The 22083-nt window shown below is 44.9% G+C and overlaps 1 protein-coding gene across 4 annotated transcripts in view; it reads left to right on the forward strand.

Annotated features, from left to right (window-relative positions):
• The window catches only part of AATF (apoptosis antagonizing transcription factor), a 123824-nt gene that overhangs the window by 85447 nt on the left and 16294 nt on the right, over positions 1–22083 (forward strand). For all 4 annotated transcript variants that reach the window (XM_008271166.4, XM_070061046.1, XM_051824700.2 and 1 more), the window contains one exon: positions 5342–5413. In XM_008271166.4, coding sequence (XP_008269388.1) covers positions 5342–5413 — 72 coding nt within the window. The remainder of the gene's footprint in view (positions 1–5341; positions 5414–22083) is intronic.

Here is a 22083-nt window from a genome sequence, read left to right on the forward strand (position 1 = left end):
CTGTGTTCCTCCAATTTACATAGTTTCCTCTGCTGTTTCTCCCTAACTCTTCCCTCAGACTGCACTCTTTCTGCTTTTTTAAAACTATCTTCTAGAGTCAAGCAGCAAGCTCCCTCCCTACCCTGCATCTTAATCCACTCCAAGAGTTACTTTAATATTCATTTCAATTGTAATTATTGATTATTAGTATTTTACTCAGCATTGCATGCAGGTGAATTTAACATTATCTAATCAGAAGCCATAATGTGAATGGATTCAACTCTAGGGCTTTTTTTTTTTTTTTTTTTTTTTAAATAGGATGATGTCTTACTGTGTTAGTGTACTTTTAAAAGCAAGGCTGGAGCCAGGAACTCAGCCTAGGTTTCCCATATGGGTGGCAGGAGTCTAGTTGCTTCGACCATCACCTTTGCCTCCCAGGATCTGGATTAGAAGGAAGATGGAGTCAGGAGCCAGAGGCAGCTGGAGGCAGTATCAGAACCAGGCACTCTGTTATGGGCATCTTAACCGCCAGACCAAATGCCTACCTATATACATTCTTGCATAACAAAATTACATTTGTCTTTGTCTGGCTGTTTAATACAAAAATACACACCTTTCTTCAGCAGCACTGAGATCAGCTCAGTGCTGAGTGTTAAGTACACATTACTAAATTGTCTTTAATCTGAATTACTTCTTAAAGCCTGTCTTTCATCTCGTGTACTTTTTAAAAAAGATTTATTTAATAGGCAGAGTTACAGACCGAGGAAGAGGCAGAGAGAAAGGTCTTCCATCCACTGATTTAGTCCCCAGATGGTCACAGTGGCTGGAGTTGAGCTGATCTGAAGCCAGGAGCTTCTCGATCTCCCACACATGTACAAGGGCCCAAGGACTTGGGCCGTCTTCTACTGCTTTCCCAGGCCACAGCAGAGAGCTGGATTGGAAGCAGAGCAGCTGAGATTAGAACTGGTGCCCATATGGGATGCTGGTGCCGCAGTTAGAGGCTTACCCCTCTATGCCACAGCATAGACCCCCCCTCATTGTGTACTTAATAGTTATTGAGTAAATTGTATTAAAGTATAGTCTGTTGAACATTGCCAATTTAAATGTCCTCAAAGTCACGTTAAAAAATCAAAATGAAACAGATGGACTTTAATAATGTTTCATTTAACCCAGTATATAAAAAATGGCTGATCATCTGTTATTTTAAATGTTCTTTGTGGGGCCGGCGCCGCGGCTCAATAGGCTAATCCTCTGCCTTGCGGCGCCGGCACACCGGGTTCTAGTCCCGGTCGGGGTGCCGGATTCTGTCCCGGTTGCCCCTCTTCCAGGCCAGCTCTCTGCTGTGGCCAGGGAGTGCAGTGGAGGATGGCCCAAGTGCTTGGGCCCTGCACCCCATGGGAGACCAGGAGAAGCACCTGGCTCCTGCCATCGGATCAGCGCGGTGCGCCGGTCCGCAGCGCGCCGGCCACGGCGGCCATTGGAGGGTGAACCAACGGCAAAGGAAGACCTTTCTCTCTGTCTCTCTCTCTCTCACTGTCCACTCTGCCTGTCAAAAAATAAAAAAATAAAAAAATTAATAAAATGTTTTTTGTGATATATTTCACATTATCACATTCTTTTGTCTCAGGTTTTTAGAATCTGATATGTGTCTTATAATGACAGTATATCTTGGTTCATATTTACCACATTTCAAATGTTCAGTAACCATATGTGGGTAGTGGTTACTGTATTGGACAATACAACTGTAGAAAGTAGTCAATACTATTTTTTTAAGATTTATTAATTTATTTGAAAGGCAGTGTTACAGACAGAGGAAAAGACATAGAAAGAGGTCTTAAAGAGGTCTTCCATCTGTTGGTTCACCCCCCAAATGGCTGCAGTGACCAGAGATTCAGCAATCCAAATTCAGGAGCCGGGAGCTTCTTCCTGGTCTCCCATGCGGGTGCAAGGGCCCAAGCACCTGGGCCATCTTTCACTGCTTTCCCAGGCTAATTAGCAAGGAGCTGGATCGAAAGTGGAGCAGCTGGGAGTTGAACTGATGCCCATATGGGATGCCAGTGCTGCAGGCAGAGGCTTAACCTACTACACCACAGCATTGGCCCAGTAGAAGTTCAGTTAATCCTGTTTTTGGACATAACTAAGAGTAATATTCATTTTCAGATGGACACTGCAAGTTTGATGAAACCCGAAGATATTAAAATTTACTTAACAGTATTTTTGTTATTTTTTTAAAAGAATTTTTTTTTAGGCCAGCGCCACGACTCAATAGGCTAATCCTCCGCCTGCGGCGCTGGCACACCGGGTTCTAGTCCCGGTCGGGCACCGGATTCTGTTCCAGTTGCTCCTCTTCCAGTCCAGCTCTCTGCTGTGGCCAGGGAGTGCAGTGGAGGATGACCCAAGTGCTTGGGCCCCTGCACCCGCTTGGGAGACCAGGAGAAGCACCTGGCTCCTGGCTTCGGATCAGCGCGGTGTGCCGGCCGCAGCGGCCATTGGAGGGATGAACCAATGGAAAAGGAAGACCTTTCTTTCTGTCTCTCTCTCTCTCACTGTCCACTCTGCCTGTCAAATAAAAAAAAAGAATTTTTTTTTTTTTTTATTTGAAAGGCAGTCACAGAGGCAGAGAAAGAGAGAGAGAGACAGAAAGGTCTTCCTTTTCCATTGGTTCACCCCCCAATGGTGAGAGAGAGAAAGAGAGAGCGAGCGAGCGAGCGAGAGCGCTCTTCCATCTGATGGTTCACTCCCCAAATGGCTGTAATGACCAGAGCTGGGCCTATCTGAAGTCAGGAGCCAGGAACTTCTTCTGGGTCTCCCATGTGGGTGCAGGGGCCCAAAGACTTGGGCCATCTTTGACTGCTTTCCCAGGCCATATATGCTGTATGTTTAAATAGAAAGGTTATTTGAGTATTTATGATTTCATGCATTGATACAACCTCTGGGAGGGTGTTTTGGCATAGCTTTTCCATTTTACACATGCATACATCTTAATTCAGCAGTTTCATATCTGAAAAATTATCCACTAGAGATGTATGAATGGGTTGGCATTATGGCACAGCAGGTTAAGTCACACTTAAAATGCCCATTTTCCATATTGGAGTGCCAATTTGAATCCTGCCTACTCTGCTTCCAGTCTGGCTTCATTCAAATGCATCCTGGCAGAAGCAGATGATGAGGCCGGCACCACGGCTCACTAGGCTAATCCTCCGCCTCGCGGCGCTGGCACACCGGGTTCTAGTCCCGGTCGGGGTGCCGGATTCTGTCCCGGTTGCCCCTCTTCCAGGCCAGTTCCCTGCTTTGGCCCTGGAGTGCAGTGGAGGATGGCCCAAGTGCTTGGGCCCTGCACCCCATGGGAGACCAGGAGAAGCACCTGGCTCCTGGCTTTGGATCAGCGCAGTGTGCTGCTGCAGTGCGCTGACCGCGGCGGCCATTGGAGGGTGAACCAACGGCAAAGGAAGACCTTTCTCTCTGTCTCTCTCTTTCACTGTCCACTCTGCCTGTCAAAAAAAAAAAAAAAAAGCAGATGATGGCTCAAATTCTTGGGCTCCTGCCACCCACATGAGATACCCTGGTAGAGCTCCTGGCTCTCAGTTTCAGCTTGGCCCAACCTTGGCTATTGGGACCCTTTGGGGAGTGAATTAATTGATCAAAGGTCTGTTTCCCCAACCCCCAGTGCTTCTTTGCCTTTCAAATAAATAACCTTTTTTAAAAAAATGAAAATATGTATAAGAGTCTTCACTTTGTCATTATTTAATCTGTTTTTTAAAAGGGAGAGGTTATATATGTCCATCAGTAGGAGATTCAAAAAATTATAATATGTCGACAGAATGGCTTACTCTGAGACTGAGATAAAGTATAGAATATGATATGGTTCAGTGGAAAAAAACATAATACAGAATATTGGGTTGTGTGTCACTTAATGATGGGGAGATGTTCTGAGAAATGCGTTGTTTGGCAATCTCATCGATGTGTAAACATCATAGAGTGCTCTGACATAAACCTGGCTGGTGTAGCTGATTGCACACCTAGGCTGTGTGGTATATACTGCTGTATACTGTGCATTGTGAACTGAAGCATCATTACGCACATGTGCATTATAATACCGTTTTATGTTAAATATGTTAAGTTTTTGTTTGTCAATGGGAAATACAACAAAATTTAGTTTTAGTTAACAATTATTGTTTCTAGGGGATAGGACTACAGGGGACTTTTCAATATGATGCATAGAGTTTTGTGCTTTGGTTTTCATTATATAAAAATAATTGGTAACAATAGAACTGTTCAAAAATATAAAATATTATGGTGCTTCGGCAATTCTGTGTAGGCATTTGTTGGACAATGCTTACAATGCTAAGTTAAAAAATTAAAAAAAAACACAAAAGGTGTTTAAATATATATATATATATATATATATATATACACACACACAGAAGGGACTGGCGTTGTGGTATAGCAGGGTCAGTCTCTGCCTCTAATGCTGGCATGCCATACAGGTGCTGGTTTGAGACCCGGCCAATCTACTTCCGATCCAGCTCCCAGCTAATATGCTGGGGAAAGCAACGGGAGATAGCCTAAGTGCTTGGGCCCCTGTACCCACAGGGGTGCTGTTGCCAGTAGATAGCTTAAATGACACTGAAAAAATGATTACAGTGTATATAAAGGATGAAAATGAGTAATTAAGGCTTCATTGTCTTTTTTTTTTTTTTTAAGATTTCATTTATTTATTTGAGAGGTAGAGTTACAGACAGTGAGAGGAAGAGACAGAGAGAAAGGTCTTCTTGCATTGGTTCACTACCCAGATGGCTGCAACGGCCAGAGCTGCACCAATCTGAAGCCAGGTGCCAGGTGCTTCCTTCTGGTCTCCCATTCGGGTGCAGGGGCCCAAGGACTTGGGCCATCTTCTACTGCTTTCCCAGGCCATAGCAGAGAGCTGGATTGGAAGAGGGGCAGCTGGGACCAGAACCAGCGCGCATATGGGATGCCGGCGCCGCAGGCAGAGGATTAACCTACTGCGCCGTGGAGCTGGCCCCCTCATTGTCTTTTTTCTGGAGTAACATTGAAGGGTTTGTATATTGCTCAAAGAAACAAGAGTTATCTGCTCTTTCGGGGGCCTGTGATGATATAAATGGATCTGTGTTGGTCTGTGTCCTTTATCGCGTGTATTGTTGGCAGATTTTTAAACCTGTAGCATTATGGGAAAAGGGAAAAATAATATTATGAGTTGTAAGTGCTTGTAAATTTTTCTCTAGTCCTCTCTGGATGTTCCTGTCATCAGTTCTGGAGTTTGTCAATCCAAACAATGTGGTGTTTCCTTTTCTAGGTTAATAGTTCCTAATGTTGCTGTCTCTTTGTTTCCTGCTCTGTTTAGGTTTCATGTCCTTAGCAAGCTACTGAGCTTCATGGCACCTATTGACAGTACTACAATGAATGATGATGCTAGGTGAGTAATAGATTAATTATATGTCTCAGATGGCTTCATGACAGCCTAATATTGACCTGTTCTATAGCCTGTCACCCTCTCTGTTTCTTATCAGTTCCCATAAACCTCAGTGCTGCCTTTGGTCATTTGATTCTGCTGTTTTTCTTCTTCTTCTTCTTCTTTTTTTTTAGGATTTTATTTATTTGAGAGGTAGAGTTACAGACAGTGAGAGGGAGAGACAGAGAGAAAGGTCTTCTGCTGGTTCACTCCCCAAATGGCCACAATGGCAGGAGCTGGGCTGATCCAAAGCCAGGAGCTTCCTCCAGGTCTCCCACATGGGTGAAGGGGCCCAAACACTTGGGCCACCTTCTACTGCTTTCCTAGGCCATAGCAGAGAGCTGGATTGGAAGAGAAGCACCTGGGACTAGAACCGGTGCCCATATGGGATGCCAGTGCCGCAGGCGGAGGATTAACCTACTGTGCCACAGCGCCAGCCCCTTGTTTCATTTTTTGACTTTAGGCCACTTCCCTGGGATATCTGAACCCCTATCCCAAATAAAGGGTTGGGATGGCTCCTGTGCTTGCTTTTTGTGTAGGGGCTGTGTACATCTGCTCTCTTCACATTGGTGAACCGTTGTGAACCAGTAGATGGAAGATCCTCTGTCTTTCCCTCCCTCTTTGCTGTCCGCCTTTCAAATAAATATTTTTTTAAGATTGATTTATTTGAAATTGAAAGAAATACAGAAAGAGAGAATCCACATTAGCAAGGAGCTGGATCAGAAGTGGAGCCAGGACTCAAACGGGTACCCATATGGGATGCTGGCACTGCAGGAAGAGGCTTAACCTTCTGTGCCACAATGCCAGTCCTAATCTTTTTTTTCTTTTTATAGATTTACTTATTTATTCAAAAGAGTTAGAGCTTCTCTACTGTGGTTCACTCCTGTGATATCTGCAATGACTGAAGCTGGGCTAGGCCAGAATCAGGAGCCAGGGGCTATATCTGCATCTCCTGTGTGAGTGGCAGGAATCCAAAGACCTGGGCCATCTCTGCTGCTTTTCCCAGGCTGTTAACAGGGCACTGGATAGGAAGTGGGGCAGCTGGGACACGAACCAGTGCCCATTTATTGCAGCATTGCAGGCATTGGCTTTCCCGCTGTATCACAACACTATCCCCAAAATAAATAAATCTTAAGAAAAAAGTTTTTTTTTTCACAGATTCCTAGAAGCCCCTGTGTCCTTTGAGTTGTCCCCCTTTCTTTGAGTACTAACTTATTTCCGTCCCAAGATGCTCAGGGCTTGTCTTAACACATTTGTCACTTCCTTTCTTGGAATCAGTCTTTCTCGAAGGAGCGCTGGTTCTTTTTTTTTTTTTTTTTTTTTTTTTTTTGACAGGCAGAGTGGACAGTGAGAGAGAGAGACAGAGAGAAAGGTCTTCCTTTGCCGTTAGTTCACCCTCCAATGGCCGCCGCGGTCAGCGCACTGCAGCCGGCACACCGCGCTGATCCGATGGCAGGAGCCAGGTACTTATCCTGGTCTCCTATAGGGTGCAGGGCCCAAGGACTTGGGCCATCCTCCACTGCACTCCCTGGCCACAGCAGAGAGCTGGCCTGGAAGAGGAGCAACCGGGACAGAATCCGGTGCCCCGACCAGGACTAGAACCTGGTGTGATGGCGCCCCAAGGCGGAGGATTAGCCTAGTGAGCCGCGGCGCCGGCTATGAGCGCTGGTTCTTTTCAGGTGGTTGTGGTATTTAGAAGTCAAGATCTGAGGACAGGTGGTGCTCACAGTTACAGATGGCATTGTTTCTAGCAGATGCACTTTGTGCATATTCCCAAAAAATCTCAATACTTATTTCTATGAGTTCCCCTTCAGGATGTCACTGTTTTTCTTTTTTATGTAACTGAAATATATTGTACTATAACTCTTGTTTATTATCATTTCCATGTTAAAATTTTAGTTTTAAATGACAGGTAATACTTTCATAACATTTATTTAGCTGTTCACTGATTGTTAGACATTTAAATTGTTTTTAATTGTCAGTATTGTAAATAATGCTGTGATAGACTTTTTTTTTTTTTTTTTTTTTTTTTTTTTGACAGGCAGAGTGGACAGTGAGATAGAGAGACAGAGAGAAAGGTCTTCCTTTGCCGTTGGTTCACCCTCCAATGGCCACTGCGGCCGGCGCACTGCGCTGATCCGATGGCAGGAGCCAGGAGCCAGGTGCTTTTCCTGATCTCCCTTGGGGTGCAGGGCCCAAGCACCTGGGCCATCCTCCACTGCACTCCCTGGCCACAGCAGAGGGCTGGCCTAGAAGAGGGGCAACCGGGACAGAATCCGGCGCCCCGACCAGGACTAGAACCCGGTGTGCCGGCGCCGCTAGGCGGAGGATTAGCCTAGTGAGCCGCGGCGCCGGCTCTGTGATAGACATTTTTAACCATAAATACTAACCAAGTGGAATGATTGGTTCCCAAGTATGCACATGTGGGGTTGGCATCTTCATCCCCCCAGCTTATAACCTTTGTGTTTGAAAAGTGTTTTGTTTGCTACCAGACCCCTCAGTTTCCCTCAACTTATCTGAGAATGGACAGGCCTGTGTTCAGGCAGAGCCCGTCACTGTTTTTCTTTTGGCTTCTTCAGTGTGTTGAGTGTATAGCTTGTGGATGGTCTGAGTCAGTTTGCTGTTGTCTTGGTACCCCTGGTGCTGTCCTGTGCTTTGTAATACCTAGGTATAGCTGAATATAACTAGATCACTAATATGACCTAGTCTGTTTGACTTTGCAAAGTAAAATGAGTATATCTTGCATTTCTTGTGAAGGTAGTGTGAAAAAATGACATCAGTAAGAAATGACAACTGGATGATTAAAACAACACCAGCCCCTAATGGTTACATAATTATCAAGGCATAAGTGAAACCTGCCACTGTGGTTTGGATCTTGTTTGTCCCTAAAGATTCATTTGTTGGAGGTTTGGTGTTGTTGGGAAGTAGTGGAGCCTTTAAGAATTGTCATGTTGGGGCCAGTGTTGTGGTATAGTCAGTCAGTTAAGCCACCTTTGAGTGCCAGTTGGATTCCTGGCTGCTCCAGTTCCTATCCAGATCTCTGCTTATGTGCCTGGGAAAACAGAAGAAAATGTTTGAAGTTCTTGGTCCGCTGCCACCCATTTTTTTAAAAATGGATAAATTATTAACTTGGGCCAAAAAGTTCAGTAAGTGATCTTTTTTTTTTCTGTTATGTAGAGTTTTTGTAAATCTTCAGGACTATCCCAGTAAGAATAGTTGTATGGGGAGGATATTTGTCTTATGGTTAAGACACCTACCTCTCATATAGGATTGCCTGAGTTCAGTGCTCACTTTTGGCTCCTGGTGCCAATCTCCTGCTAATTCAGACCCTGGGAGGCAACACTGATGGCTCAGGTAATTGGGTTCCTGCAGCCTACATGGAAGGTCTTGGTTGAGTTACTGGCTCCTGGCTTTGGCCCTGGGCATTTGGGGAGTGAACCAGCAATGTGAGCTCTCTCTATCTCCTGCTTCTTAGAGAGAGAGAGAATAATGGCCAAGGCATGCTAACTAGCACACTTCAAAATTATAAAAGAAAAATAACACATTGCAAAGATCATAGTCTTTGACCTTTATCAGTAAAAGAAATTCATATTAAAATAGATTTCCTTTTTTTCCTTATTCACTTGGAAAACATACCAATGTTGTAAGGAACTGGCACTTTCATATACTGATGTTGGCAACATAGTTGGCACAATCATTTGGAGGGCTATTTGGCAATATGTTTTCAATTATTAAATATATGTATCAGTTGATCTGGAAAAATCTTTGTAGGGATAGACTTAAGGAAATAGCTAGTTGCTAAATATATTTTGTATCACAGATCTTTGTTGCAGTATTGTTTATGGTGAAGAAAAATAAGCAATAACCCAAATGATCATCAGTAGAGAACTAGATAAATAAATCCGAGCCAAGTCATTCACTGAGGGCTGAACAAGTTCCCTAGCAGATATTGACCCGTTTTCACTACCTAGCTCCATTCCTGAGTCTGCTTCCTTCTTTCTTTTTTTGTTTTTTTTTTTTGTTTGTTTTTTTTTTTTTTTTTTTTGGACAGGCAGAGTGGACAGTGAGAGAGAGAGACAGAGAGAAAGGTCTTCCTTTGCCGTTGGTTCACCCTCCAATGGCCGCCGCGGCCGGCGCGCTGCGGCCGGCGCACCGCGCTGATCCGATGGCAGGAGCCAGGAGCCAGGTGCTTTTCCTGGTCTCCCATGGGGTGCAGGGCCCAAGCACCTGGGCCATCCTCCACTGCACTCCCGGGCCACAGCAGAGAGCTGGCCTGGAAGAGGGGCAACCGGGACAGAATCCGGCGCCCCGACCGGGACTAGAACCCGGTGTGCCGGCGCCGCTAGGCGGAGGATTAGCCTAGTGAGCCGCGGCGCCGGCTCTTTTTTTGTTTTTTAAAGATTTTTTTTTTCATTTGTTCACTTGAAAGAATTACAGAGAGGCAGAGGCAGAGAGAGGTCTTCCATCCGTTAGTTCACTCCCCAAATGGCCTCAATGGCTGGAGCTGCATCAATCTGAAGCCAGGAGCCAGGAGCCTCTTCTAGTTCTCCCACGCAGGTCCAGGGGCCCAAGGATTTGGGCCATCTTCTTCTACTGCTTTCCCAGGCCATAGCAGAAAGCCAGATCAGAAGTGTAGCAGCCAGGACCCGAACTGGCACCCATATAGGATGCCAGTACTGCAGGCGGCAGCTTTACCTGCTATACCACAGTGCTGGCCCCTCTGCTTCCTTCTAATGCAGACCGGAAGGCAAAGGTGATGGCTCAAGTAGTTGGATCTCTGCTACCCATGTGGGAGACTTGGAGTGAGTATCTGGCTCCTGGCTTCAGCTCTACCCAGTCCTGGCTATTATGGGCATTTGGGGAATATACCAGTATATAGGAACTCACTCTGTCAGCTTCTCAAATTACAAAAACAAACAATTAAATTATAAGCAACTGTAATATCCATTTGTATTTTTTATAAAAATGAGGGGCTGGTGTTGGCATAGCAGGTTAAGCTGCCACCTGCAACACTGGCATCCAATATGGGTGCTGGTTCGAGTCCTGGCTGTTTCACTTCTGATCCAGCTTCCTGTTAATGGCCTGGGAAAGCAGTGGAGGATGACCCAAGTGTTTGGGCCCTTGCACCAGTGTGGGAGACCCCTATGAAGCTCCTGGCTCCTGGCTTTGGTTTGGCTCAGCTCCAGCCATTGCCACCATCTAGGAGAGCAAACCGGAAGATGGAAAATCTCTCTCTGTCTCTCTCTGTAATTCTGCCTTTCAAATAAATAAATCTAAAGATTTATTTGTTTATTTAAAATTTATTATTGAATTTATTTGAGAGGCAGAGAGTGCAAGCATGTGAGTGTGAGCAAGCGATTTCATCCACTGGTTCACTACCCAAATGTCCACAACTGCTGGGCCAAAGCAGGGACCCAAGAACTCAATCTAGGTCTCTCACATGAGTGGTAGGGACCCAAGTGCTTGGGCCATAACTGCTGCCTTCCAGGATCTGCAGTATCGGGAAGCTGGAGCCAGGAATTGAACCCAGATACTCCAGTGTGGGGTGTTAAAGGCTAAATGTTCTCCCTTCCCCCGATCATGGAAAATACACACAGCATGAAATGCTGTGACCTTTTGATTTTTTGTTCCCTAAGATAGCTCCACACATGGTTCTTTTTTTTTTTTTTTTTTAAGTTAGGGTTAGGGTTAGGGTTTTATTTTATTAGGTTTTATTTTATTTATTTGAGAGGTAGTTATAGACAGAAAGAGGGAGAGACAGAGAGAGAGGCCTTCCATATGCTGGTTCACTCCCCAAGTGGCTGCAATGGCCACAGCTGGGCCGAATGGGAGCCAGGAGCTAGGAGCTAGGAGCTAGGAGCTTCGAGCTTCTTCTGGGTCTCCCACACGGTTGCAGGGACCCAAGCACTTGGGCCATCTTCTACTGCTTTCCCAGGCCATAGGCAGAGAATTGGATCACAAGAGGAACAGCCGGGACACCAGCCAGTGCCCATACAGGATGTTGGTGCCGCAGGCGGAGGCTTAGCCTACTATGCCATAGTGCCGGCCCCCACCCCCACATGGTTCTTGTCTTATCCGGATCTGTTTTCCTTTCAGCTATTCCAGAGTTCCAGTTTATTGTCCCGCACATGTGTCTAAACTGGATTAATGCCTGCTGTGTTGTGTTGTGTTTTTTTGGTGAGGGTCAGAGTCCAAATGTGCAGCCTTAAATCCCCTGCATCCCTTGTCCAGTTTGAGCTCAGTAAATTTGTGCTTGGTTGAATTGAATTGAAACTGGAACATAGCTCTCATTAAGAAAGAGTGAAGAAGGGATCTCTAAGACAGGACATTAAAATCCTAGTGGAGAAAGAAATGCTATCTTTAAAGGGATCTTTAAAAGGGTATTGGCATCTTCATTTTGTTTCCTGTGATGTGGTCTGTGTAGTGTTATCTATTTAGTTAATTTCTGCTGATACAAATTCCTTTCTCACACTACAAATTTTTCTGTTCAAGTGATCTATTTTTTTTAAAAAAAAAACCTTTTAAAATGCAAAGTAGCCCTATTTTGTCCCTGTATTTCCAAATTTCTGTTCTTTCTAGGTATACTTTGCAAGCTGATTGAAAGGCTTTCAAGCCTGTGGGCTGGGTGTTTGACCTAATAGTAAGGAGACTGATTGGTGCACCTCTGTCCAGTAAAGAAGTGACTGAGTTCAAGTCCCACTTCCATTTCCTATTGTAGCTGGACCTGATTGAGTTCCTGGTTCTTGTCTTCATTTGGGAGTGAACCAGCAGATGGGGGTGCTCTCTCTCTCTCTTTCCTCTCCCCTCCCCTTTCTCCCTCATCCTTCTCCCCCCTTTAAATAAAAAGTAAATAAATAAAAATTGAATGCTTTTAGGTCTCCTTTGTTAGTAAAAGCCTCAGGTAATTTCTGATCCTTTACATGTGCTGGTTCTATAGTTCTTTACTCTCCTCTGTTATGAATTAGCAAGGTGGTGTCTGCTGCATACCTGATGGGGATCCACAGTAGTGTAGAAAACAAAAGAATCCCCACTTTGCCCATCTGTTAGGTGTTTGCATGCAAAGGAGGAAGATGCCATGAGCCTGAAATAATGGCTTGCTTTGTTGAACCCTTGATACTCTTGTCTCAGGGCAGCTCAGCTCCCATAGCACTTGCTGCTTGCCCTTCAGAATCATCTTTTTAAAATAATATAATAATAATAATAATAATAATAACATTTTATATATTTGAAAGACAAGTGACAGAGAGAGGGATCTTCTGTCCCTTGGTTCATTCCCCAAATGGCTGCAACTGTCAGGACTGGGCCAGGCCAAAGCTAGGAGCCAGGAATTCCATCTAGGTCTCTGATTCTGGTGGCAATGGTCCTAGTACTTAGGCCATCTTCTGCTTCCCCAAGTGCATTATCCGGGAGCTGGATCAGAAGCAGAGCAGCTGGGACTCAAATCAGCATTCTGATATGGGGTACCAGTAGCGTTGCAGGTGATGGCTTAACCTGCTGTGCCATAATGCTGGAGGCAAGGAATCTGGTGATGGCTGTGAAGGCAGTTTTTCATCGGATGAAGGAAGAGAACATGCATGGCATCTCATGGGTAGAGAATCCCTCTAGGCATATTGTCCCCTACCACAGTACTTACGTGATTGACAGGGTTGCAGTTCACTTGCCTGTTGCAGGTGTTCTACGGTTATCAAGGGCATTTTAGGAACCGAGCTTGCTTCACGTGGTATGAAGCCCTGAGGGTACTCCTGGACCAGAGGGAGCATGTGGTGAAAATGCAGGTCTCTCTCACTAGGGCTTGGACAGTGTGGAAAACTGGGAGGGGATCAAAGTGATCCGCTGCTTCTTGTCTGTGTTAGTTTTTTTGTCATTCATTGTGCTGATAGTAAAATGCTGGTGTGACAAGTAGAAGAAGCTACTGAGTAAGACTCTGAGGGAGAGAGGTTTGTCTCAGAACTGGCCAGCAGCTCAGATTTGGGAAAAGACATACATGGGAATGGCCTCCTCTGTTGGCTGCTGTTTTGACTGTCACCTTGAAAACTGTCTAAGTGACAGCTGTCAGTTTGGTGGGTACCAAAGGAAATTGGTATCTGCCTTGCACTAACTGTTGATTCAAGGAAATGTTAGATAAACTTGATTCCAGTACTTTCCCTTAAAGATGTAGCTTATTGTGTTTTTCTAAGTAGTCTTTTTTCTAAGACTTATTTTATTGATTTGAAAAGCAGAGTTACAGAGGGGGTGGGAGTGGAGGTCGATTTTCCATCCACTGGTTCAATCCCCAAATGGCTCAACGGCCGGAACTGGACCAGGCCAAAGCCAGGAACTTCTTCCATGTCTTCCACATGGGTGCAAGGGCCCAAGGACTTCAGCTATCCCCTGCTACATTCCCAGACTCATTAGCAGGGAGCCAGATCGGAAAAAGAGTAGCCAGACTTGAACCAGCACCCATATGTGATGCCAGTGTTCGTGGGTGACAGCTTTACCCTCTATTCCACGATGCTGGCCCCAGCTTTTTTTGTTAGCCATCTTAACATTTTATAGATATTCTAGTCTTTTGGAAAGAACATAACATTAAGAAGTTCTCAACAGAAACAGCAAGAATTTCAGTTATAGCCCCATTCTGTCCCCTAAAACAAAACAAAACAAACCCACGATTCCTACTCATTTTATAAAGCTGCTGGCATTCAAACAGAATAGGAGAGAGGAGAGGGCCCTTTAATGATAAGTACCAAGCACCAAATACATTACTGTTGTATATCTGAAGTTTAGAACAGGAATGGACAAATGAAATCCAGTCTTGTAAAGTGCTTTGGCAACACCACTGCCGTGTAGTTCTTGAGGTGCCTTGGTATAATAGAATTTGAACAGGCAATTTGTCTTCAGCTTGCCATTTTTGTGTACGGGTCTGTACCCTAAATGTGGGCATATTCTGCCACATACGGATCCTATCTTGGCCCCCAGGTGGTAACCTGGAGGTTACTTACACCATTTTTTATTCTCCCTGCCTTGTTTTATCCTTTTCTTTAATATGCAGTGATCATGATGAAATATTCTGATGTAGCTTGCTCAGCATCTGAGGAGACTTCAGCTAATAACCCCAGGTATACTCTCCATAGAGCACTATCTGTTGGTTAAAAACTTGCAAGCAAGAGTGGTTAAGACACAGATGTTTTCTCTGAGGCTTCTTATCTCCGTTAGAGACACAGGTTATTCTGACAGGCGAAGCAAGCCCGGGCAAACATGCAACATTGATCTAATCAGCGGGAACAGGCGCGGTGTCTTAGCTGGCGCTACCTTTACCGGCATCATTAAAGGCTCCCATTACTCTTTTATTAGAGGTTCCCTCTCTACCTTATCAGATTACAGAATGAACATAACTCATGGCTGTGATTTGATCTCTTGTTAAAGAGGATTACAGCTTCGCATTAACTGGGATTGACACAGTTTATAATTCGCTTGTTGGTACTCAGGCAGGTGGCGTCACATATTTGACCCCCCAGCGGTGCAAAGGCAAAAGGACCCCCATATATCATCATTAAAGATGGCGTCCAGCACAAAGATAGGAGGCAAGAGGCCTTTCCCCTCCCGTGGTGTCAGAAAGGACAAGGGAAGTATTCTCAAGTTCAGACCTGAGAGCTGGACCCGAGAGTTTTAAAACTGGGTTGAAAAGGAAGCATTGCCGGTGTTTTCTTCTCTTTTTTTCTGATTCGCTACTCTTGAGTGTCTTACTCTGTAGAATTTACATTGTCAGATTGAAGCCCTGTATCCAAGCAGGAGGTGGAGTGATAAAAATGCATCTTCTAGAAAGAGATTGCAGATGCGGAACAGATAAAACCTCCCTAAGATGGGGCTTCTGAACCATAGTTCTCATTTCTGCAGTCATGTGCTCATCATTTCTTCAAAGACTGCAAATCCTTTTTTTCCAGGGATATTTTGCATTCTTTAAAGTGAACATGAATGTGTCTCTTAAGGATGTTTTGTTTTTGAAGCTATTTTATTGTTATTGGCTTTCTAAATCTATTTGCCTTATGAATATTATATTATCAGTAACTGTAACTTGCAAGTGGGTTTGCAGTAGCTGAGTCTCTCACCTTAGAACAGTCACTCATGGGCATTGTTAATGTGTTTAACTGTAGTTATATTGCTAAGTTATATGAGGTCTTCAAAAAGTTGGTGGAAAAATGCATATTATGAAAGAACTATGCATGGATTTTTTTTAACAAATTTGCACCAAATGGAATTTACCTTTTATTTTTTTTAAGGTTTATCAATTTATGTAGTTGGCAGAGGAGCTCTACATCTGCATGGGTTTAAGAAATTGTCACACCGAAGTGGATTTTTTTCTTTTCTTTAAGGGGGACTTTGTATTTATTTAGTTATTACTTAAATTTTTGGCAGAGAGAAGGAGAGCCCTCATCCAGTGGTTCAACTCTCCAAATGCCTACAGTGGCCAAGGGTAGGCCAAAGCCAAGGTTAGGAGCTGGGGACTCAGTTGAGGTCTCGCAGTCTCGCACGTGAGTGGCAGGAAGCGAATTACTTGAGCCATAGGTCCACCCTCCCAGGTTCTGCATTAGGAGGAAGCTGGAATCAGGAGCCCAGGTATGTTGATACGGGATATGGACTTTATTTTATTTGTTAATTGGGAGGCAGAGAAACAAAGAGGAAAACAGACAGCTCCCATATACTGGTTCCCTCTCCAGATGCTGACCTCAAACAGCCAGGGCTGGGTTTGGCTGGACTGAAGCCAGGAACCAGGAACTAAATCCAGGTCTCCTATGTGGGTGGATGCAAACAGCTTCATTAGCATCTTAACTATGGGACTACAATTTTGTTTTTTCCAAGAACTTTTGAAGTACCCTTATGTGTAGACCATTTCTGTTTGTAAGCGCAGCAATCTTTTGCTCTAATTTATCTACCCTAGGTCTGCCACCCTGTTTCTGATTGCCAATGAAATAACATAGAATAGTAGCATTATGATCCACTGATTGGTCATTTACTGTGTGTTAGACACTGCACTAAGCCCTTCATGTACACTTTTACTCATTATAAAAGACCATTGAAGTAGTCGACATAATCTCTGTTTATAGAATCAGAATACAAAGGTGTACAACAATTAAAGAACTTGAAAAGAGCTTGACAAAGTTAAATAGCAAGTAAGAAGTGAAACTAATATGCATCTGGAACTGGGACTCCTAACCCTCACTGCTGTTTCTAGAAAATTGGCAAGTTTTTTTATATGGGAATAATATGTCAAGGGGTATTCCCCATATATATACAGAACACACATACACACACAGCATTTCTTTCAGTTGGTGTGGGGAGCAGCCGGACTAGACTGAGTTACTGGAATTAAGACTTATTCTATGCATCTGCTCTCCCACAATATGGCGCTGGGAGAGAAGTAAACAGCTTCCGCACAGCTGCCTCCAGTTCAACCAATTAACTGTAGGACTTGCTCCTGATTGGAGAGCAGCGTACTCGGCGTGTGGGCAGCCGAGTTGGGATTGGCGGAGGAGGACTATAAAGGAGGAGAGAAACGGCATGCACGAGGAACATCTATGGGGAACATCTAAGGGAACCCGTGCAGCCCCCGAGAGAGCCGGCCGGCGGTGTGCCGCTCCCCTGCGGAAGTGGGGAATGCGGCCAGGGGGAACTGCCCTTCCACGGAGGTGGAAGGGATAGTAGCCAACCCGGGAAGAACCAGCAGCAAACCCGGGGAGGGCCAAGCAGACGAGAGAACAGCGCAGGGTCCTGTGTTGCTCCTCCACGAAGACGGGGAGCGACAAGTTGGAAACTTAGGAAAAAAATTTAAACTTGTTTGGGTTAAAATGCTTTTTTCTTTCTTTGCTTAGAAAGATACTCTCTGTATAGGAAGGTTCTGCCCATCAGTTCACATTTAGTGTGAATTACTGCCTTTCCAAACCTATTCTTTTTTTTTTTTTTTTTTTTTTTTTTTTTTTTTTTTTTTTGACAGGCAGAGTGGACAGTGAGAGAGAGAGAGAGACAGAGAGAAAGGTCTTCCTTTGCTGTTGGTTCACCCTCCAATGGCCGCCACAGCCAGCGCACCGCACTGATCCGATGCAGGAGCCAGGTGCTTCTCCTGGTCTCCCGTGGGGTGCAGGGCCCAAGCACTTGGGCCATCCTCCACTGCATTCCCTGGCCACAGCAGAGAGCTGGCCTGGAAGAGGGGCAACCGGGACAGAATCCGGCACCCTGACCGGGACTAGAACCCGGTGTGCTGGCGCTGCAAGGCGGAGGATTAGCCTAGTGAGCTGCGGCGCCGGCCCAAACCTATTCTTCTGGTTACAAAGAACCTAGACTTCCCTAGGCTGAATCTTGATCCAATGTACTTAGCCAGTTTCTTCTTCTAGTTCTGCCCCTGCCATCCTCAGGTGTCTGTCTCCTATTTTCCTTGGAGACAGTATCTTTCCCTCATAATAAAAAGAATCCATGCTCTGGAAAGAAAATTTGAGAAATAGACAACAAAAATTCTTCTATCATCTTTCTATTGAATATTATTATTAATACATTTATATGTTTTATTGCAGAATATTTTGTGTATAAATTTTATACAAATTATAAACATGGATATTTTGATCCCTTTTTCCAGTTAACTTTACATTAAAGACATCTTGGTGCCATTATGTATTTAAAAAAATTTTTTTTAATTTACATTTTTGTTTGAAAAAAGTACATTCCATCTGCTGGTTCACTCCCAAATGCCAGCAACAGCCACAGCTGGAGCAGGCAGAAGAATCTAGGAGCCCAGAATTCAATCCCGGTCTCCCATACAGGTGACCGGAACCCAAGTACTTGAATCATTAGCTGCTGTCTTCCAGGTGTGCCTCAGCATGAAGCTAGAAGCAGAAACAGCTGGGACTGCAACTCAGGCACTCTGATGCGGCATGTGGACGCTCCAAAGAGCATACTGCTGCACTAATGCCTGCGCATTATGATGTGTCTTTGATAGCATTACCATATCCTGTTGTGGGATATTTGTGATTATTGGACACTTAAGTTGCTTATGGTTGCTTTGTCTTTTCCATAAGAGCCGCAGTGAAATCTGTGCTCTAGGTTTTGCTTACATCTTTAGATCTTTTTTTAGAAAATCTATGTCACTTAGATCCACATTCCCAATAGTAAATGCATTGTTTTCTCTAGGCTGCTTTCAAGAATTTTTTTCATTGTCTTTAATTTTTGGAGTATAGTTTGTTGTTGTTGTTGTTTTAAGATTTGTTTATTTGAAAGGAAGAGTTAAATAGAGAAAGGGAGAGAGAGAGAGGTCTTCCATCCACTGGTTCACTCCACAAATGGTCACAATAGCTAGAGCTGGGCCAATCTGAAGCCAGGAGCCAGGAGCATCTCCTACAGGGTACAGGGCCCCAAGTACTTGGACCATCTTCCATGCTTTCCCAGGCGCATTAGCAGGGAGCTGGATCGGAAGTGGAGCAGCTGGGACTTGAACCAGTGCCCATATGGGATGCCGGAACCACGGGCAGCGGCTTTACCCACTTTACCCCAGCACCAGCCCCCATCTTCAGATTCTTCAAGTGTGATTCCTGGGTCAGTGCGTCAGCTTCCTAACGGTTCTCAGTGGTTGTAATTTACATATCTACCCTCCCCACTGAGGCTTGTGTCATTGCACCTTTCCTGTTTTAAAAAATATTTTAGTTCCCTGCTAATAGCCTAGGAAAGCTGTGGAAGATGGTACAAGTGCTTGGGCCCCTGTACCCATGCTGGAGACCGGAAAAAGCTCCTAGATCTTGGCTTCAGCATGGCCCAACCCCGGAAGCTGGAGCAGTTTGGGGAGTGGACCAGCAGTTGGAGGATGTCTCCTTTTCTCTCTCTAACTCTGCCTTTCAAATAAATAAGTAAATCTTTGAAAAAAAAAATTTTTTTTTTTGACAGGCAGAGTGGACAGTGAGAGAGAGAGACAGAGAGAAAGGTCTTCCTTTGCCGTTGGTTCACCCTCCAATGGCCGCTGCGGCCGGCGCGCTGCGGCCGGCGCACCGCGCTGATCCGATGGCAGGAGCCAGGTACTTATCCTGGTCTCCCATGGGGTGCAATGCCCAAGCACTTGGGCCATCCTCCACTGCACTCCCTGGCCACAGCAGAGAGCTGGCCTGGAAGAGGGCAACCGGGACAGAATCCGGCGCCCCGACCGGGACTAGAACCTGGTGTGCTGGCGCCGCAAGGCGGAGGATTAGCCTAGTGAGCCACGGCGCCGGCCAATCTGAAATTTTTCTAAATTTTCTTTTTATTACTATTTCTAAGCAATTTGATATAGTCTTCATGTTCCCTTGTATTGGGAGTTCATTGATATTGGATGCATGGGTTTATAGTTTTCATTAAACTTTGAAAACATCAAAATATTTTGATGTGCTAAAAATTATCATTTGTTCTTAATTTTTTTAATATTTTATTTATTTGAAAGACAGAGTTATAGAGAGATGGAGAGAGAGAGAGAGGGAGATCTTCCATCCACTGGTTTATTCCCCAAATGGCTGCAATGGCTGGAAGAGAGCCAGGCTGAAGCCAGGAGCCGGGAGCTTCTTCTGGATCTCTTACATGGGTGCAGGGGTCCAAGCATTTGGACCATCCTCCACTGCTTTCCCAGGCACATCAGCAAGGAGCTGGATCGAAAGTGGAGCAGCTGGGACAGAAACTGGCACCTATATGGGATGCCGGCATTGCATGTGGTGGCTTAAGCTGTTAAAGCACAACACTGGGACCCATTTGTTCTTTTTTTTTTTTTTTTAGAGATATATTTATTTATTTGAAAGTCAGTTACACAGAGTGAGGAGAGGGAGAGAGAGAGAGGTCTTCCCATCCGCTGGTTCACTCCCCAGTTGGCTGCACTGGCCAAAGCTGCGCCAATCAGAAGCCAGGAGCCAAAGAGCTTCCTCTGGGTTTCCCACACAGGGGCAGGGGCCCAAGTGCTTGGGCCATATTCTACTGTTTTTCCCAGGCCATAGCAGAGAGCTAGGTTGGAAGTGGAGTAGCTGGGTCTCTAACAGGTACCCATATGGCATTGCATGCAGAGGCTTAAGCTGTTATACCATAATGCCGGCCCTCATTTGTTCTTATTTATAACTGTATTGGGGCTGGCATTGTGGCACAACAAGTTAAGCCACTGCCTGCAATGCCAGCATCCCATATGGCCACCAATTTGAGTCCTGGCTGCTCCATGTCCAATCCAGCTTCCCGCTAATGTGACTGGGAAGGTAGCAGAGGATGGCCTGAGTGCTTGGGTCCCTGCTACCCATGTGGGAAACTTGAAAGAAGCTCCTGACTCCTGGCTTTGGCCTGGCCTATCCCTGGCCATTTAGAGTGAACCAGCAGATGGAAGATCTCTCTCTCGCTATCTTTCTCTCTCTCTCTCTCTCTCTCTCTGTAGCCTTGCCTTTCAAATAAATAAAATAAATCCATAAAAACAAAAAACCTGATTGAGAACATGCAATGTTCTACATACTGGGCTATTACCTAGTGTTTCTAATTAGTGAGCTTAAAGCACATATATGTTTACCCATCACTTATCTGTTATCACTTGTATTTCTGTTTTTCTCTTTTGGCTATTTTTTCTCTTTGAGTTTCAGTTTTTCTTTGCAGTTTATATGGTTTCTGTATATTATGGATATTATGTTTCATTTCTTTGGCAGATTTTTTTCCATTTTGCTCATCTGTTATGTGGAAAGGCAGAGTTACAGAAAGAGAGAGAGAAAGTTACAGAGAGAAAGAGATCTTCCATCCACTAGTTCAGTCTCCAAATGGCTGCAACAGCAGAAACCAGGAGTCTAGAACTTCCTCTGAGTCTCCCATGTGGGTGGCAGGGGCCCAAGCACTTGGGGCATCTTCCACTGCTTTCCCAGGCACATTAGCAGGAGCTGGATTGGAAGTGGAGCAGCTGGGACTTGAACCAGTACTCATCTGTGATGCCAGGATTCCAGGCAGTGGCTTGATGTTCCGCACCACAACTCCAGCCCTGATGTTAGTGATTTTTTTTTTTTTAAGATTGATTTATTTGAGAGGCAGAGAGAAAAAGAGGTCTTTCATTGCTGGTTCACTCCCCAAATGGCTGCAACAGCTAGATGTGGGCTGATCTGAAGCCAGGAGCCAGAAGCTTCCTCCAGGTCTCCCTCGTGGGTGCAGGGACCCAAGCACCTGGATCATCTTCCACTGCTTTCTGTACCCAGCCCATAGCAGACAGCTGGATGGGAAGTGGGGTGCGGGTGCTGCAGGCAGACTTTACCTGCCACACCACAGCACTGGCTCCATTAGTGATTGTTTTATTGGCAACACTGATGCCTCGCTTTCAATGTAATCAAATGTATGGGAGCATTTTCTTTTGGATAGTTTTCATTGCTTTCGTATTTAAGCAATCCCTCCTGTGTTCTGGGATCAGTTATTCACCTCTATTTTCTCTAGTTTCATCTGATTTCTTACTTTTAATACAGTACGTTGCTCATTTTCCATTTCCACGGCCTCCTTTTGAGTCTGCCTCCCTTCCTTTTCTCTTTCCTTTTGTTACTTTCCATGTAGACTGTTACGCTCTGACCCACACGTCTCTGATGTAATCAACCCTGTCTATCGTTGCTGGGTTCACTTACTTAACATATGACTTGAGTGTGCCCCTCTCTTTG

The sequence above is a fragment of the Oryctolagus cuniculus genome, chromosome 17, assembly GCF_964237555.1.
Source record: "Oryctolagus cuniculus chromosome 17, mOryCun1.1, whole genome shotgun sequence".
NCBI lineage: Eukaryota > Metazoa > Chordata > Mammalia > Lagomorpha > Leporidae > Oryctolagus > Oryctolagus cuniculus.